We start from the raw sequence: 20,209 nt of genomic DNA on the forward strand, positions 1-20,209 counted from the left end.
CAACGGGAAGCCCCACCTATGGGTAGCTGTACTGGCACAGGCCTCCAGGCCACAGCACTTCGTCACAGAAAGGACAATGAGGGAAGTCAGTCAGGACTTGCTTAGCTAACCTCTCCCTCAAGGAAACAGTAGAATGAGCTAGCTGGGTGTGGAAACTGACCTCCGATTGCTTGCGTTCAAATCCTGGCTTGTTACTCACTAACTGTAAGAACTTGAATGAGTTCAACCCCTCTAAATTTCCATTTGCTCCTTTGCAAATTGCAAATTGCTTTGGCTCTCTTTGTTTCTATAGCTATTAAGTGAAATAGTGCCTATAAAATACCTACCATGATGTCTGACACAATAAATTTAAAATATAACTAATATTTGCTCACCAAGAGTTTCTAGTTACAGTGGAAACTGAGTCACAGAATTCTGAGCATTTTTGCCACTAGTGATGCGATTTCATTTAAGCCAAAGATGTGACTCTGAAGGCTCATGCTTGTTGACTATCTAGTTTTTTTCTCCTAGAGTACTCTTTATGAAATTTTAAAAATAACAAATTCCTACAGTCTTCTTATACACAAACAGAAACATGACATAAAGTTGGAAAATAACATGTTATTTTTTCTTCAACAAATGTACCTGAACTTAAATATCAAAAAACTTTTCATCTTCCAACGAATCACATCAGGAAGCCGTGTACTATTTCAACAGTACTGCCAAATGTTTTTGGAACTCCTCCTTCTAAATAACTGTGTAAGCCTGCTTCCAACCCCGTTATACGTCTTTGTTGGCAAGAATATTTTATCTATTGAGTTTTCAATTGTGAAAGCAAACTTCGAACAAACTCTTATGAATAAAGCAGAGGATCATGTCATTTCTCATCAAAAAGGAGGAAATGAGAATCTTTTTTTGCATGGTCTGTCATATGCCTCAAATAAGTCAGACCGGGAAATGCTGAAACATTTCAGATAAATGGAATTGCTAGCACTATTAGCATGCTCTTTTCTGTGTGATTAACAAGTTACTGGGTTGTTATGTCATTGTACTGTACATTTCTAAAGCACTATGCATCAAGCACTGTTCTAGGGACTCTCATATACATTAGCTCGTGTAATGCTCACATCTAATGAATCAGTACTCTTAGTCTACATCTTACAGATGTGGTAATTGAGGCATAGTGAAGTTAGGATTTCGTTCAGGAACACAGAGCTAGTAAATGAAGAAGCCAGAAATCAAACACAGACTGTCTGCTGTCTAGTTTCTAAATACAACCTCTGTGTGTTAATAGTTGCCATTTCTGAGTATTTTAGTATTTGCTTGCTTCCTTTTATCAAACTTGATGAAAGGTACTGTATATCTCTGCGTGATTTTCTTTTTCAATCTCAGCTCAAAAATTACCTAAACTCTTTTGCCCTATCGGTCTACAGCCAGCTATACAAGGAACAAACATCTCGTTTTCCAAACTCTTAGATTTGTAACCATCTGTAAACCCTCCTGGTTGTTCACACAAGCAGACCTCTTACCTGGCACTTTCTTCATGGTGATGCCAGAAGCAGTCTCTCTTCCCACACTCCTACTGCAAGCCCGCTTAGAACTCCCTCCTGGAAACAGTCTCCACAGCATCACTCAGTGGGACAATCTTGCTAGGCTCACAGGGAAATGCAAAAAGGAGAGTGAAGAAGCAAATAAAACATTAAAATATTTGAAGTTCCCTTGAGGGGGAAAAATTTTCTTTCATATTGTTTCCTGTAGCAAACCACTATGGAAGTCTCCTTTGCCTTCCTTTGCTTTGAAATATGAGTTTCCAAAGCATCTCATTCCAACATCATGAGCATATGCTTGCCGGCCGAATGGCAGATAATGGCACTATCCCCAACAAAACATCTTTTTAAAAGCTGACTTTTCTGTAACTTTTTTTTTAAATTTCAGGATAAAAGAAAAATACAGGAAGAAATCTCACAGAAGCGTCTAAAAATAGAAGAAGACAAACTGAAACACCAGCACCTAAAGGTAACTTTTTTGACTTTAACTTCATTTCAATGATTCTGGATCAGAATAATTCAATGCACTCAATTTTCAATAGTAAAGATGCTTTAGAAAGGCAAAAATTCCAACCAAGTTTCACCAGCATTTTAATAACCATAGGGGAGGCCAACAAGCCAGTAATGTTTACATATGAAATGACTGCCTTCTGGCAAACTTGGAAAGTTAAAAATATGATTTTATTATTTTTATCGCTTATTACTGATTTCCTAATTTTCTTGGGTAACCTTGAGAATTCAGCCTTAAGAATTTGGCCTTGAATACAGTCTTGCTTAATATCCCAAGGGAATGGATCCAGCTAAGCAGTTGCCTTTGAAATCAATGAAAGGCCAGCCATTCCCTAAGGGTGCCGAACAGACAGTGTCTAGTGTCTGGCCTGGTCAAGGATGGTTGTATTTAAAAACTCAGCGCAATGAATCCAAAGTTGTTTGAGTACGGCTCGGGTTTCTGTTTTGTTTTGCTTTGACAGAACATGAGATCATAACCAGAAATAAATCTCCATTTTTAAAATCAGACTTTACATCTTTCCCCGGGTGTGGTCATTTTGTAATTAAAGCACATTGACTTTCAACATTTTATTGCGTGACTTAGTCACAGGATGCAAGCAAATGACAAACAGGAGTGCCCTGTGAACAGGCCCCTGCAGGAGACTGTACTTATCTGTCAGGGCAGGATGCTATCTACAATCTTAATGAATCCCCACAGTGAGACAATGCTGCCTAATCATGGGGTCTACCAAGTTAGACTTTCCAAATTTAACAGAACCCATTTTTTAATGGAACAAGTAACCACCTCTGAAAAGAACTATAATAAGATTCCAACTAATCTCAGTTCCTGGATTCTGTGGGCTTCTTTATTCATATTCAGGTTGACATTTGCAAGGTTTGATGGATAGTTTCAAGTTGTCATTGCCCTGTAATCCTGACAATGTGTCACATTGCATTTACTTGAATATCTGACATACACAAGAAATGCAGTGTGCATTTCCAGAAAATAACTGAAATAAAAACAAGTTTACCAATTGTTTCGATGTAATTCAAATGAAATTAGAGCTTATTTTAAAAGACATTGTGTTTATTTACTGTAGAAATTACCATAACAATAACTCACAACTTTTAGGAACTTAAGAAAAAAAAACAAGTATAAAATAACTGTGTAGGGATGAGTATTGAGGTTTGAGGTTTGGGTAATGAATTTAAAACTTGGAATACGCTAAATAAATTATTCAACTTTTTCCAATGGACAATTATGTAGTGGACAAGTATAACAAAGTTTTAATGCTGTGTTGGGCTTTCTCTGTTTGAAATACTATATACTTGAGTTAGCTCAGTCAGTGAAACACTAAGTAGCATTAGGAGGTAAAAACAATGTTTGTACCAGTACCCAAAGGACTGACGCTATATGTTCTCTCCACAAAAACATGTAAAAGGAATAAAATATGATACTAGGTTTTCTACCTTGCCCTAACTTATTTTGTCATGATACATTTAAATGTCAAAGAGTTAAACTTCTAACTGGCATGTAGAGACTAAATTATTGTTATACTATGGGAGAAAAAATGATAAGAGAAACATGGGGAGGATGGAAGGAAAAGAGGACAGATGAACTCCTATTCCTACAAAAGCATATTGTGGAAAATAAAATAATTAAAAAAAAAAACAACAATGTTTGTAGCTACTCAGCTAGGCTTCCTGGAAAGAGTGTTTTGTTTAATTTCTCAGGGCTCCACATTCCAGTCTGTACCCATCACAGTGATTGATTCTGTGTGCCTTTCTCTCTGCCTGTGTTTCCATTTTCCCAAGTCCTGTTCATATTTGTGCTGTGAGAGAGGATCCAAGGAGGCCATGCAGAGTGCTGAGCACTGACCAGGCCATCCATAGCCCAAGGATACAAAGCACAGTGACTTCAGGGAGCACATCCTGCTGACCCTCTCTCAGAAATGAGCAACGAGGTGCTGCTGTTATGGCCTAGTAGCTAAAGCCATGGCCTGCAACATTGAAATCCTCCATGGATGTTGGTCTGAATCCCAGTTGCTCTACTTTCAATCCAGTTCCCTGTTAATGGGCCAATAATAAGAACGATTTTTAAGATAGATTTGTTGTAACTTCAAAACCAATGCTTTTTGCATTCTCTCTCTCTCACTCGCTCTCGCTCTCTCTCTTTCTTTTCCACACACACACTTTGTACACATTTTGGATCTCATAGTGAACTAAGTCCTGCTTCTGAGAAAACTGATAGCTCACTAGCATTCAGCAATTGCTGTCCTTGCAGAATGGATAGCCAAATAACCATGGAGCTCACAGCACAGGAAGGAGTTTAAATAAGCTCTCAGTTTACTTGAGGAAGCAAGTTGCCTCCTGAAAGGTCCATTTCTGTGGCGGCCCCTCATTTCTTGCCAAAAATACTCCAGGTAGAAATTCAGCAGTCTGCTTTCCGGAACCAAGAAGCTTCTTCTAACCCAATCCTGCCAAAAGCAATTTTGATGCTTGCTTCTTTGTTTAAGGATTTATTTATTTATTTGAAAGGTAGCTGAGAGAGAGAGGGAAAGAAATTCCATTTGCTGATTCACTCCTCAGATAGCCACAGTGGGCCAGTCTTAAGCTAGAAGGCAAGTACTATTTCCAGGACGCCTCCATGGGTGGAAAGGGCCAAAGAACTCAGGCCGTCTTCTGTTGCTTTCCAAGACACATGAGCGGAAAACTGGATTGGAAATAGAGCAGCTGCAATGTGAAATGGCCCTCATATGAGATACTTCCATTGCAGGAAGTATGGCTTAACTCTGTGTCACAACACAATGGCTTAAACTCTGTGTCACAACACAAGCCCACCACACCTCGAACTAATACCCTGGACTGATGCACACAATTGTGCAGTCTGTGCACGACACAAAGGTTCTTTAAATGGGTACTAAGGCCCTGCCCACATTGCCTTGCCAGCTCTACACTGAGCCCAGGAATGCTTGTATTTAAAGAAAGAGATTTCCATTTATTTGCACAAAGCATTACACAGTTTTCCAAGATATGAACTAATCAAAACAGTGTGTGTCGTGCTCACTTCAGCAGCATATATACTAAAACAGTGTGAGACTGGAGGAAGAGAAAAGGAACGGCATCTTTCCCTAATTAGAGAAATTCAATATTAAAACTTTAAGACAAGTTCAATTAAAACAGTATTATGCATTGGGTTTTAATTTGGGTGATATTTTTGTGCGTTGATATTTTTTAAGTTAGAATATAAGTATTAAGGTTCTATTAAAGGTGAAAAATTTAAACTGAGTTTTAACTGACATGTCAAAAAATTTAAAGGATTTATTTATTCATTGAAAAGGCACGGTTGGGCAAGAAACTGACACAAACAGATGGGGCAATCTTCCATCCATTATTTCACTACCCAGATACCTGCAACAGTCAGGCCTGAACCAGACTAGAACCAGGAGTCAAGAACAGATCAAAGTCCCCCATGTGGGTGGCAGGGACACAGGGCCTTGGGGCTTTTTTCCATGTTTTACCCAGGTGCCTTAACAGGCAGCTGGACCAGAAGCACAGCAGCCAGAACTTGAATCAATATTCCAAAATGGGATTTCAGCCTGGCAAGCAGAGGCTTAACATGCGGCACCACAATGCCTGCCCCTGATAGATAGGACTTATAAGGGTATACACAGACCCTTTCAGTAAATAAACATTTGTTAAGCTCTTCTTATTTGCAAGGAACTAAACTGGACACCACAAAATTTAACAATAAATAAATAAATAAAATTGGCCTGTACCTTTAAAATGACACGAGAAAAATAAATACAATGACATTTGTCCTATAGTGAACATTACTTGTAAGAGAGGCATAAACCGCAAGGGGAACACAGCGGGAAGAGTAGCCGTCTCAACAGAGAACATTCTAGCAAGTGTTGCAGAAAATAGTTGGCCACACTAAATAACAGCAAGGCGTAAGTCCAAAATGGAGTTCAAAAATGTGCAAACATATTTTAAAAATCAATTTTACAACATGTTCACCAAGTCAAGAGAGCGCTTTTGGCCTCTACAGCTACCAGCTTGTCTCATTTTCTCCTATCCATTTGTCTTGGAAGGATCCCATGACTGTTCTCACTACTTCCCCAGCGGCACATGATTTCATTACACTTCAGTGACACATACAAAACAGCACAGGCACAAACATTGACAAAGTGCTCTCCTTGTATTAATGTATTCGTATTTCAAGATTATTACCTGAACACTCTCTTAGCTTTATCTCCTGAGCTGATGATCATACCCATGGCACGTATTCAAGGGAGTTTCCAGGGACATTACTAACATTCTAGTATTCAAACAATTCTGGATTTGTACGCAATGGTACAATCTGCCTAGTGGTATGACTACCATCTCATGCCACAAGTACACAAAATACACTCAATCTAGAAAGTTTTCTTTTCCATAAATCCATTGAACTCATTGATCTGAATTATTTATTTGAAAACCTCAAAGGCAGAGTCAGAGAGTTGGACAGAAAGAGCTCCCATCCACTGATGCACTCCATTAAATGCTTGCAGTGACCAGGGCTGAACCATAACAAAGTCAGGAGCCAGGCGCTCAGTTAACTACTTTAGCCATCACCTGCCACCCCTCAGCACACACACTAGCAGAAATCTGGATTCAGCAGTAGTGCCAGAACTCCAACTGAGGCACCTGGATATGGGATGCAAGGATCACAACCGACGCTTTAACCTCTGGGCGAAACCCCCATCCCTGCACATCATTTGTATTTTCATCTAGTCCATATGGCTTTTGACTCTGAATTTCACTGTTGTGGAATATATTTTATTATGTTCATTAACAATATGTGCCAAAGCACAAGTCTACACTGTGCCATAAAAACAAAACAGCCTTGTTTATATTACTACAATATGTGGTTATGCCTAATTATTTTGATTGCACAACCAAACTGTATATTTATTTAAATTCGAAGAGGTCTACATCAATGGCAAATGATCATTTGTGAAGAGTGAACAAATTTTTATAGGACAGAAATCAAAATTCTTCTTATCCATACCTAGAAACATATCAGTCATATCTCAGAAATGATTTTCTGTTCCCTTTAACTCCAAATGAGATCATCCCAAGTACGTGTTTTATAAAGATATATACTGACTAGAACTATACCTACAATGATCTGCAAGAAACATCCTCTGCTTTGGTTGGTGTCTTCCTTACTATGCATTGCGTATCTTCAAATTCCCTCAAATAAAAGTAGATGAAAATCAACACAAAAGCGCTTATAGGGCCCAGCAGCGTGGCCTAGCCTAAAGTCCTCACCTTGAACACGCCGGGATCCCATATGGCCACCGGTTCTAATCCCGGCAGCTCCACTTCCCATCCAGCTCCCTGCTTGTGGCCCGGGAAAGCAGTCGAGGACGGCCCAAAGCTTTGGGACCCTGCACCCGCGTGGGAGACCTGGAAGAAGTTCCTGGCTCCTGGCTTCGGATCAGCATAGCATCAGCCATTGTGCTCACTTGGGGAGTGAATCATCGGATGGAAGATCTTGCTCTCTGTCTCTCCTCCTCCTTTCTATATCTGACTTTGTAATAAAAAATAAATAAATCTTTTTTTAAAAAAAGGTGCTTATAACTTAAAGCACTGACAACACATAGATTTCCTTGACATCTTTGACCTCAGGAGCTGAGTCTTAAACCATATCAGTAATATTTACTAGGTCTATGGGAAAATACATTTTCAACTGTCACAAATGGTTAGGATAACACTGGGGGAAGTAATCTCCAGCCACAGAGCAGAATATCAGATGCTCTAGATATGTGTGCTATGTACACACAATTGCTTAAGGTTCTGAAAAGGCCAACACAAGTACAATGATCTGGGTGCTATTGTTATTCACTTAATCCAGTGCTTTTCGAAGTCATAGTCTGTGTAGCTATGAGCTTCCTGATTCCTCTCTGCTTGAAATAGATTTGTGCACATTGTTTTTGTTCTAAAAATTGTAGTTCCATTTAATGTATTCTTTAATCATTGCCTTAGTTAAAATAATTATTCCTTGGGAATTACTTAGCACAACCAAGAGTAAGTTAAACTGTATTATAGTTTTAATTATAACTTTCTTCTTAAGAAAAGACAAAAGGTTTTTTTTTTCCAATGTTAACTTCACGATAAGAAAAACAAGTTTAACAAAAAAAGTTCCTACTCTTTCATCATCATTTTAGACAGAGTGAACCCCAATGAATAATTAACAGTGAATAGCTGGACAAATAATTTATACAGAGAAAATAGGTAACAAAATGATAGCCTTTCCGCAGGACAGAAGAAATTTAAACTCCTGGAGAAAAAAAGAATCACATATGTGACAGTTTCTACTTGATACACAGACTGTAGGTTAACTAAAGCTGTCACTCATTTACGTTGTCTTGGACTCAAGTCCAGAAATTTAACTCATTCATGCAAATTCAAGAGTATCTTTCTGCCATATGATAAAAATAAGTCTTTTTTGTGTTGTCAAAGTTGACAAAATTCAACTCCTCCATGTGTATACAGATCGGTGAATTTTGTGCATTTTATCATTGAACTGTGATGAAGTTCAGATCAACACTGCACAGAGCCAGCAACACTCCTGGAAGAAAGAAAGGGTGCTGGTTAAGCAAAGCAATAAATGTCTACCATATAGTCTAATACAAAAGTCAAATTAACTTAAGACATGATACCAAACTTCTGTTTTGCTCACCACCCCAATTACTCCCACAAAATATTTTTTAGAGTAGTCATCTATGCAATCATGGGAATAATTATCAAAATGGCTTCAAAGTGCTTTAACTTTATTTAAACCATAAGATATGGGCAGATGTTTGTGTCACAATTAAAATGCCACTTGAGACACCTTGATATGGGTTATATATACATAGAGAACATCTTGATATTTTCCTACTTCAGAAAAAGGCCTTGAGGGAGAAATGGCTTCTGGATGGAATCAGCAGTGGAAAAGAACAAGAAGAGATGAAGAAGCAAAATCAACAGGACCAGTACCAGATCCAGATTCTAGAACAAAGCATCCACAGGTATGGCCTCACTGCTACACTCCACGCTGTAAGTAAAGGAGCCGTCCTCATTTTCAAAGGTGCAAGGTGATCTTTCATTTGGATTGCCAAAAAATGTTAGAGAAATATATTAGAAAGTAACACCAGAAATTTGACTGTAAGCATCATCTGAACATGCATTAAATTTGTTTTTAAAGTATACATCATTATCTTTTTTTAATTTTTATTTTTGAAGACACATGTCCATGGGCTCAGGAATTTTCCTTTCCACCCACCACATTCATCCTCCCACCCACTGCTTTCCCCTATATAAATACGATAGTATAATCTTTCAGTAACAGTCACAAGTCCGTCACTCTGCTATGTAAGTGTATCATGACATCGTAGGGATAGACAATGGTAGAAAGGCCTGCTTCCCATTGTCAAGATATATTTAACAGTCTCAGTGGGATTCTTTCTTCTATTCTGGAGAGCAGATGTGCACTGCAACATGTCTTCACTTCTCAGTAATTCTCTAAACATATTTCCCACATAATATCTATTAGTATTGTTGAGAATGTTGGAATATATATCCTAAACTATGAGGCATTCCTGGGACTTGACAGGCACACACAGTCCTACAGCCCAGCTTTCTGTCTTACCTCAGGACAGGTGACAGGTCTGCAGTTGTGTTCATTTTGTCCTTCCTGCTCTCATCCCTCCCACACTCTTTCCAGTCACAACCATGACACCTGATAAGAGGGGATATCCTAGGGATACTTAGCCAACATTTCCTTTCTCCTGTCCCCTCGATCATTTAATCAGAAGTGCTCAGCTTATACCATTGTCCTTTTCTGCACATCCTACACAATCAGTAAAGGCAAGCGACCTCCAGGGGTAACAAGTAAACTTTTTAAATTATCTTGATTCAAATGAAATGAAGTACTTAAAGAACAGGGAACTTGAAACCTGAAATGGTACTATTAGCATACCAACAAAAAATAGCATGTAAAAAATGGATATGGAAAAGACACAATGGAATTTCTTAGAAGACAATCATGATGATAGTGTAAAATCTACCCATCTTTGAAATACAGGTGATTTTCAAAACTTAACTTACTTTATCTCTACTGAAGCCTTTTAAAAATGATCTTGAAAATGAATTCAATAGTTCTGCTACAGTATGTCATCCATACATTCCATATTATACAAAAAAAATCACATTGGGGCTAAATTTGACCTCATGGGTGGAACGAGTTTTCTTATTTCAAATAATTTCAATTTTAGTTGCTTCATTGCATGCACTTGTGTATTTAATAACTAAAATTACCAGCAGCTACCTTTTTAGAAATGATTTTAAAATAAAAAAAGTCTTGGGCAATTATATCAGTTGTCCAAATATCAGGTAATAAGCACTTAACCCAATGAATCAATTCCAAAAATTTGGAAAATTCCGTTATTTTGTCTGGCTTAAGCTGATGTTTACTTTTCTCGTTCCTCAGCCCAGAACCATTATCTCTGAAGGAGTTCTGACTTAAATCCCTGCAAATCCCTCCCCCGCCCTGCACAGTCCCTTCCTGTTCCCCTGTGAGCCTCCTTTTAAAGTCTTTCCACACACTGAACACCTACAATTTTGCCTGTACCTGATAACTGAAGTAGCTACATATACTCAAACTCTATTAACAATTTTGGACAGCATTCTGAGTAATCCCAAAGTGCTTATGAGGACTCTACTGATTGCTTTCAGACCTTGCCTGAATGATCTGAGAAGTACAGACATCTTAGCAGTAGTGATCCTGGCTTGTCTTGGTAGACCTCTGTCTGACCAAAAACAAAAAAAGGATATATTCAAGGGCCATATTACCCTACACTTTACACACCTAGTCCCATTTAATCTTCCCAACCCTGTGGGATAGGTTATATTATCTTCACTTTTTTTTTCAAAGGAATTAAGGAATTCACACAACTAGGAATGATCCAGGATTGATTCTTCTGATTGCCCTACTCTGACTAGAACATGACAGCACACAACAACCTGTGTGGGCTGGAGAGAAATCTCCTACTTTGGGAGGGCTCTTATGCATGAACTTGCCCTTGGTACTCCTTTCTCCAAACAGTTCCCACCACTCCAGATCCTCTTCCATGTCCAGCAGTTCTCTTTGCTAAACTACCAGTTACACATCCATTCGTTACCACATTTCCAGCATCTCATTACAGCAATAGTTCAGACCTTCAGGATGCTATCCCACGAATGAACATCAAATAATTTTAGTTCATAAATCTAAATAAGAATCACAGTATAGATCATTTGTGAAGACTTGCATAATTTATAGCACTTATATGAAATGATTTAATGCTCACAGAAATACTAAAAGCATTAACTCATTTCACAGTTAGCTAAGGCACTTCATTAAGACATAGAGCCAAGAAAAGGTAGATAAACACGGATCTCAAAGCAAGTCGTGTTTGTTGCCATTCAGGTGGAAAACAAAAAGACAGCTATAGATATAAATTTTCTATAGGTAACAAAATCCCTACTGTAGACAAGCATCATCTCTAATAATCAGCAAACTACTTTGTTTAAGGAATGGACCTAAGGGGGAAAAGATGTATTTACAAAGAATTGGTAAAGAGTTTATGCCCTCATGGTCAAGAAGTATGTTTATCTGATTAAAAATATGTGTGCCTTGTCTGTACTAAGAAGCCCTTGCAGAAGCGCCACACTATAGAAATCACATTGCCAAAGCAGCTTTATCTGTTAACTGAACATTCTCCTTTAACACATTTCTAAAATTACTACATAATCGGGGCAGATTTTCTAATTCAATCTCTCCAAAACAACTACCCACAGTGCTTAAGAAGCTTTTATTGCCCGCGAAATAAGCATCATTTCTTGTTCATGCTGAATAGCAGTCACACCAACTGATGTAGTTGAACTAGACAAAGCACGGGGAAAGTAACCAAACTCTGAATGTGATTTATCCCCTGACTTAGGTGCCTGCTCAAGGGTGACATTTGCCATCCTGCCAAGCTTCTGAGCTAGAGGATAAGTTTAATGGGAATATCAAAATAGAAACATTGCCATTACCTCGGGGTCCACAGTAGAGTAGACTTCGCCCTTGAACATCTCATTCCTTCTGTGTCCATGGTTCTGTGAGACAGTTAATGAACATGCCAAATTGCTTGTTCTGTTGACCATGGCTTATAGGAAGTTGGCCGGGTCCCTCCAGTTCTCTGAACCTCAGTCTCCTGGTCAGTACCAGTAAGATAATTATAGACACTTCAGGGGATGCTGGGGAAAGAAAAACTTCGAGTGCCTGACACATAGCTAAATACTGATTCCTGTTAAGGTCTAAAATGCTTACATGAAGGACATGGCCTGAACTTTTACCCAGGTTAAACACTGTTGTTCTTGAGGGCAAGCTGAGGATATCATCAATTAAGATTCTTTCTATTCAGGAATAGTTATAGAATTCTTTGTGGCTTAAAAGCTAAAATGTTAATAATGAGATTTAATGCAGATTAAATTACAAAATTTCTAAATGTAAAGATTATACTTACTATGTATAGAAGATGTGCACCTGACACCCTGATAAGTCCTCCTTATTTGTGATTTCATTAAATTCTCATCCTATGGGGTAGGTGACCTTTAACACATAAGAAAAATGACTATTACAGGGACTAACACACTCCAAGTCATACAATTAAAAAATTAAGAGCCTAGGTTTAAAACATGACTAAAAGTTCTAGGTATAAAAAAATTCACATCTCAGATCCTATAGAAAAACTTTATAAAAATTAAATTTAATACACTCTACCTCTTCTTTTTTTAACTTCACTTTAAATGCACCATTTTGTGTAAGTATTCACTTGAATATTCAGCATATGTAAAACACTCAAAAGGTTCCTTGACTAAAACATACCTTTACGCAAAGCACCTTCATTTGTTCATTTCTTTTCTCCCAAAGACAGGAAACATTTCAGCAGCTAAGTGGGTTTGTAAGATTTCTGTCCCTGAGTCACATTCATAACATAGGAGGAATATCACGCAGTACTTTGACAGGTGCACTGATAAATACCTTAGGAGGAAATGTGAGGAAAGCTACTATTGAATGTATCCTTATGAATTACTTTGTTTAGGGTCTCAGTTTGCCTCCTACTATTCGTGTGCTTACTGAACAATTTGCTATTTGATTTAGACACAAGGACACGAATTGCTCAGTCCAACTATCCCTGTGCACAAATAAATATTTAAAAATCTTGCTCTGACATTGCCATTGCTTTCCTCCTTTGAACATTCCACACCCAAAACAACAGCCCCAAGAAGTGTCCAGAGGAGCTATCCTTCAACAGTTTGTTCCCATCTGGGCTTGTCTTCCTTCTCCAGCAGCCCCGTTGTTCTCCATGACTGCCCTCCACCAAAAGACCTTGCATCAGGCTCCCCTCCAGACACTGTCTGCTGCTTGAATTGGGTCCAGAGACCTCTGACTTTAACTGGAACACACTGAGTGCTTGACAGAAATGTCATGAGCATAAAATATAAAAGGTTAACTGTCAAGGAGAATGATGCAAACACACTACATTCCCTTTAAGGAGGATAAGCTACTCATGATTAAATGTTCCCCAGTGAGGACTTTTCTTCATATTCCAAAGCACCCTTCTAACCTTTCACTTCTTTCAGAGGACTTTTATTTGTCCTCAAACAGAAGCTGCATCCTCATGCAGTTCGAATAAGCAATGTTGGTCTTCAAAAAGTTCGTGGAAAGTACGTATTATTTCTTTCTAAAGATGTGCGGATTTCAAACATCCTATGAACCAAAATAAACTTACTTTTTTAAATCTCGTTTTTCCATCAATTTTTTTAGTACCTTCAAATGTCACAGAAAAAAAGCAAAGGAGTGGGTTGTTATAGCAGCTGTAGCCACATCCCATAATTTAAGGAAAACTCTTCCACACGTGGAGACAGAATATGAGAAGATGCATTCTGCTAAACAGAATATTAAGTTAACTTGAGTTAACTGGGTCAGCTCAAAAGACAGCATGCAGGATTCAATTTCAAAAGGGAATCAAAATACTGATGTAAAAATATAAAGATTCAATGGTTTTCTTTACATCAATGTTTCTAGATTTCCAGGTGTGGCTCATTGTGATTTCTACCCACATTTATTCGTACTTGGGGCTCTTACCTATCTATGCGGGTCAATTTTATCCGAGAGACCAGCATTTCAATAGAGGCATGTTTACGCCCATGGTTACATTGTTGCTTTGGACACCCACACCACACATGGGAAGCCATGCTTTAGAGTCCCATCTCTGCTTCTTGTGTCCCCAGAACCACAGGGGAGACCCAGATTAGTTCCAGGCTCCTGTCTTCGGCCCAGCCCAGTCCCAGCAGTTATGAACATCTGGAGGTCTCTTTCTCTGTGTGCCTTTAAAATAAACTGAATAAATAATTTCGAAAATCTCAAGCAAAATATGCTGCAAGAAACTACCATTTGCTGCTTTTCTGCTCTGAACCCACTAGCCATATCTAATATTACATAGCAGGAAGTTAGGCAAACTGTTCCCTTGTTACAACATAAGACAGAAATGAAAGGAAAAAGAATTAAAAAAAAAAACTCTATCATTTTTTTCCCTCATAAATGTGCTGTTGCCTAGAAACACTTAAAAGTTATTCTGAGGCAATTACATGAGTCAAACTCATTCCAAGCATATTTCTCACTCTCCATATTTAACTAATTGCTTTACCAGATTTGTAATAGCTCATCTGTTGTTTTTAATTCTGCAGATAGTATGATTATTTTTAATTCAAGAGCATCATTTTTAAGTTGACAAAAGAAGCTAAGTGAACCAAACTTCTCACACAAAAAGATAAATCTACCCACTCAACCCCACCAACATACAAACACACATCAGCCCCAGTGAATACCCTTGAGTGCACAGCTTAGTGGATGAATGAGAAAAGTGGATGATGATGGAAACATGGACGAATGAACAGATTTTAAAATACCTCACTTTAAGGAGACCCAATGAGGAAACCGAAACAATGGCATGAGCTCTAATGAACACGGTAATAAGGCTTTGAAATCATTCAAAAAACAAAAACAATAGACTCCTTCTTATCTTCGGGTCAAGTTTATATGGTACCAGTGCCATGGTTATTGATGCAGCTGTTGAAGGCACATTTTAACATCTTGTTAACTCTCTCTGCATCTCTATTTCCTTCATATTGCAGTTTATTACCTTATCCACATATTCTAATATTATTTCTGATTTGAACCTCCCAAACTTTTCTATGCTAGAATAAATGAGTATTACATAGTTATTGACCCTGAATAATGTGCACACTTCTACCATGATAGGCTGAAAGTGGATTAGGATAACTCTGCAGGTCCACCCCACCCCATATCAGTCCAGTCACTGCTGCCCTTTATGCAGCACATTTTATGTATTAGTCTGAGAATGACAATTCCTTGAGGGATTCTAAGGCGCTTCAATTTACACACAAGGATGTTAATGCACAAAACGTCCCAAGCAGTTATACCATGAGTCACACCTAGGACTTGCCAACTCCAGTCCCTTTCCATCATGCCCCATCCTGCTTATTTCTGATTCATTTCATTAAATATCACTAAGGATTTACATTACATAAATCTTTTGTCTTCTAGAGGACACTGCAGAATCAAAAATTCCTCAAAGCAAATTTATTTTTGTGCTTACCTCTTATTTGTTTTCTATTGGAAAGGCAGATGTACAGAGAGGAGGAGAGACAGAAAGGAAGATCTTCCGTCTGATGGTACACTCCCCAAGTGACCACAACAGCTGGAGCTAAGCCAATCCGAAGCCAGGAGATAGGAGTTCTTCCGGGTCTCCCCCATGGGTGCAGGGTCCCAAGGCATTAGGCCATCCTTGACTGCTTTCCCAGGCCACAAGCAGGGAGCTGGATGGAAAGTGGGGCTGCCAGGATTAGAACTGGTGCCCATATGGGATCCTGGCATGTGCAAGGTGAGGACTTTAACCACTACGCTATCATGCCAGGCTCTTGTGTTTGCCTCTTTTTTGAGCCATTCATTTTTTCAAATTTAGTGCCTTGAACTACCAATACAGAAATGTCATAGTTTTTGGCTGTTTTGACATGAGAGAAGAAACAGCAAATGAATAAACTGAGTAATCCAGAAAATGGGAGAAAAAATATTTTCAGTGATATATTATCCAACTCTCCAGCAGAAATGAACAATGTTCAAGGGCAAGAGCTCACTGTATTTATGAAACAGGATCCATGTGTGTCCATAGGATTTAGGCTCATTCTTCCCCTGGAGTGTTCCTCATGACTAAACTTACCAACTCAGAAAACATCTATATGCATACTCACCATGCATCTTTTGTCTGCCATATAGCAAATATCACTCAGACAACTTTGATCGCCTAAGGTTAACAGGTCCTTGTTGTTTATTCCATATTATATTAAGTTTGAGGCTCATATATATGTTACTCTTAAAATAACGCTGATCAGTTCTCAATACCAAATGTGAACAATTAACATTAAGAAGTAAAGTGAAAATGGAGTGGGTGCAAAATATAGTGGATGCTCTACAATGTTGCTTGAGAATGTGAGTGAAGGATTACAAGGCTTAAGTAGTGATTTTGTCTGAACTGGGAAAGTTGATGACTGTCTACACCATTGCTTGTAATTGGTTAGTTCACTCTATGGATAATTACAAGCAGTTCATTCACTAGGATATCTTTCCATGTTTTTTAAGAAAAAAAGAACTCAACAAGACATGAATAAACAATCTTCAGCTAAAGTGCAGTGTTCTGTCAAAAATGTAAGGTAAAGACCACTTAAGAAATTCATGACACCTGGTTAGTGATCAAATGGAATTATTATTCCAATTTTTGGTTCTTGCTAGATGATTGACATGTTTCTTATGGAACCTAACTGAAGACTATACACCATTTCTATCCTGCCACAGAAGTTGAGAATCCCGTAATTAACCAATTCCTCACTCCACACCAATCTCTGGGGCAGGTATTTGCTGCACTTACTTAAAACTTACGTTTGTAACTTGCAGTTGACAGTGACTGATCACACGAAAACATGCTGTTTCTTTTCTTTATCATTGAAAATAAATATTTATGAAATACTATTCTGCTTGAAAGGGTTTGTTCTGGAAGCAAATTACTTCCTGGTAACATCACCTGCCTATGTGGCAGTTTCAAATTCTAATAATATAATCTGGCCATAAGACAATTATTTATCTTTGAATATTTATATTAGGAGATGAGATTCGCCCATGCAAAAGCTGCTCACATTTAATCATAAATTACTCATTTTTGTAAACATCTGCTCTGTTCGCAGTGTTCAGAGCAGACTGACACTTGTCGTAATAGCATTGTTTTGTTGGCTTCCTGCTTCAAGTTATCTTAAAGCTGTGGCATTGTGTTGCTTGTCCTATTCTTGAATGCTAAGGATTATTCTTGAATGCTAAGGCAACAGATCTGGCTCAGAGCAAAGTTGGTGCTTGCCATATGCCAAATGCCCTTTATCTCCCTGGCAAGCCTACATGTAATCATTTACACTGGTAAATTACATCATCCTTGTTGCACACATGCCCTTTGACAATGACTGATTTTTTTTAAATGTATTTTTTTATTTGAAAGGCATGGAAACAGAGAGTGGGAGAAATAAGAACAGATCTTCCATCCAGTGATTCACTACCCAAATTGTCACCAAGAGCCAGGGCTGTTCAAGGCCAAAGCCAAGAATCAGGAACATCAGCCAAGTCTCCCACATGGGTGCAGGGGACCAAGGACTTGGGTCATGTGCTACTGCTATTCTGGGCACATAAGTAGAGAGCTAGATTGAAAGCAAAGCAACCAGCACTCAAACTGATACCCATATGAAATTTGGGTGTTGCAGATAGCAGCTTAACCTGTTACACCACAATGCTAGCCCCAGACAGTGACTGATCCTAAGATAATATTTGCTACCTACATCTCTGTGCATGGAAGTAGTTTTCAGATTTTTATGGTATGCTTTTATATTGTAGTGGAGCAATTATGCCTGACATGTAATTGGTTCAGGTCCTTACTAAAGACTTATTAAGTGTTTGACAAAATATGTCAGGTTCCAACTTTAACAAACAAGAAAAAAACATCATAAAAATGCTCAACTTCTACTAGAATACATACACTTAATGATACTAATATGTGACTTGATATTACCATATTATTAGCCAAGTTATCTATAAAATTATAATATCTTTAACCTCTAACCCATTAATAGTAACTTATCTCCCCATTACATGTAGCTAATGCATTGCAATCAAGATTGCCCAACTAAAGTAAATCATGTGGATTCAAAAATATTGAGTTAGTTTCCATAGCTATTCATTCAGATGAACTGTTGAACTGTTTAGCAAAAGAAAAAAAATCCTTTCCCTTGCAAGTCCCTAATCATTCAATATTATCAAGTTGTAAACACAAAATATGTCAAATATGATATAAAATTTAGAAGTATAAGTTGCTTTACCAGAGTTAAAATACTGATGGATTTCTGTTTACTAATTAACACTCTGAAATGTACATTTTAATGAGTAACGCTACAAATTAGTGGGGAAAAATGAATAATCTCATAAAATCTGTGATTTTTAGCAAATTGCTTTTGTTGTTTCAGAATAATCCTTAAAAGCAATTTTTTAACCAAGGTGGAAAAGTTAGTTTCTCTCATTCACGTATCAGTCCTAACTGATGGATATTCAATAGGACGGGGGCAGGAGGGGTCCAGGAGGTTTTTGAGAGATCCTCATTCTTTTGATCTTATTGCTCTGCTTTCCCTTGGGGGGATGCCCTTAGCTGTATGGTACAAGCCACGTCATCATTACCACATCTGCATTCCAATTCAGGAAGGGCAAGATAAACGGAGGGCAAACAGTTCTATTTTAAGGATATGATCTAAAAGTTGCAGAGATCACTTCTGCTAATATCCTGCCTCCAGAACTCAATCACATGGCTCCATAAAATGCAAAGGATGCTGGGAAATGGAATTTATAGTCAAGGACATTCATAAAATCTAGTAAATTTAATAATAGAAATTACTGTAAGAACTAGAAGAATGGATTTGGTGGGGGAAATAACAGGTAATCAACATAGATCAGACTGTTGTTTCTTCTAACATTTTTTAAACATCACCCTCATAAATGTTATGACAATTACCCTGATAATAGTAGAGCATGCTGAGTTTCTCTATCAAAAACAATATATGTGGGCCTGGCGCGATGGCGCAGTGGTTAAGGTCCTCGCCTTGCACGCCCGGGATCCCATATGGGCGCCGGTTCTAATCCCAGCGGCCCCCCTTCCCTTCCAGCTCCCTGCCTGTGGCCGGGGAGAGCAGTGGAGGACGGCCCAAGGCTTTGGGACCCTGCACCCGTGTGGGAGACCCGGAAGAGGCTCCTGGCTTCGGATCTGCATAGCATGGGCCGTTGCACTCACTTGGGGAGTGAATCATGGGATGGAAGATCTTGCTCTCTGTCTATCTGCCTTTCCAATAAAAATAAAATAAATCTTTAAAATATATATATATGTATATATTTAAAGACAAGTTTTTACCTTAGTTATGTGATTACCATGCTTGCTGTAAACTTATTCATATTGAAGTTGAAAATCAATTCCTTAATTACACTTGGTAATTTTCCACTGAGAAGAAAAAAAGTTATAACTAGTAGTCATCAAGAAGCTGCTCCAACCTGTACTAGAAGTTTACAAACATGTCCCAATGTTCTCTTTAAGACAGAGCTTACTGAACATGATGACTAGTCCCCAAATGAGAAAGTGTAAATTTGAAAGAGTTCATTATTAAGCTAAAAGTGTTCTCTTTCCTATAAGCTCACTTTTTGTTTCCAAGACTAGAATGGGGAAAAAAAATCATTCCTTCCCTTAAAAATGTAGGCTTTCAAATAAACGTTCCCATAATACAGGTAGACCACAAGCTGCCTTATCCTCTTCCAACAGTCAATGGAGAAGAAAAAGAAGTGACTCTTTGGCCAAAGAGAAGAGTCAAGGTTATAATCACTCCCCATATAAGCAGAATTTCATGTAGAATGCAGATAAAGACATTTTGAGAATCTGTGTGCCCCAAAAGAGCCAGAATCCTTTTTTGTTTAGCTTGGGAAACAG

The 20,209-nt window shown here is 38.2% G+C and overlaps 1 protein-coding gene across 1 annotated transcript in view; it reads left to right on the top strand.

Moving 5' to 3' along the window:
* Positions 1–20,209, top strand: part of PALMD (palmdelphin) — a 48,639-nt gene that overhangs the window by 14,944 nt on the left and 13,486 nt on the right. The window contains exons 2-3 of the mRNA XM_040998750.1: positions 1,915–1,995; positions 8,952–9,076. Of these exons, the coding sequence (XP_040854684.1) occupies positions 1,915–1,995; positions 8,952–9,076 (206 nt within the window). The remainder of the gene's footprint in view (positions 1–1,914; positions 1,996–8,951; positions 9,077–20,209) is intronic.

The sequence above is a fragment of the Ochotona curzoniae genome, unplaced genomic scaffold, assembly GCF_017591425.1.
Source record: "Ochotona curzoniae isolate NIBS_2020 unplaced genomic scaffold, NIBS_Ocur_1.0 scaffold_1037, whole genome shotgun sequence".
Taxonomy (NCBI): Eukaryota; Metazoa; Chordata; class Mammalia; order Lagomorpha; family Ochotonidae; genus Ochotona; species Ochotona curzoniae.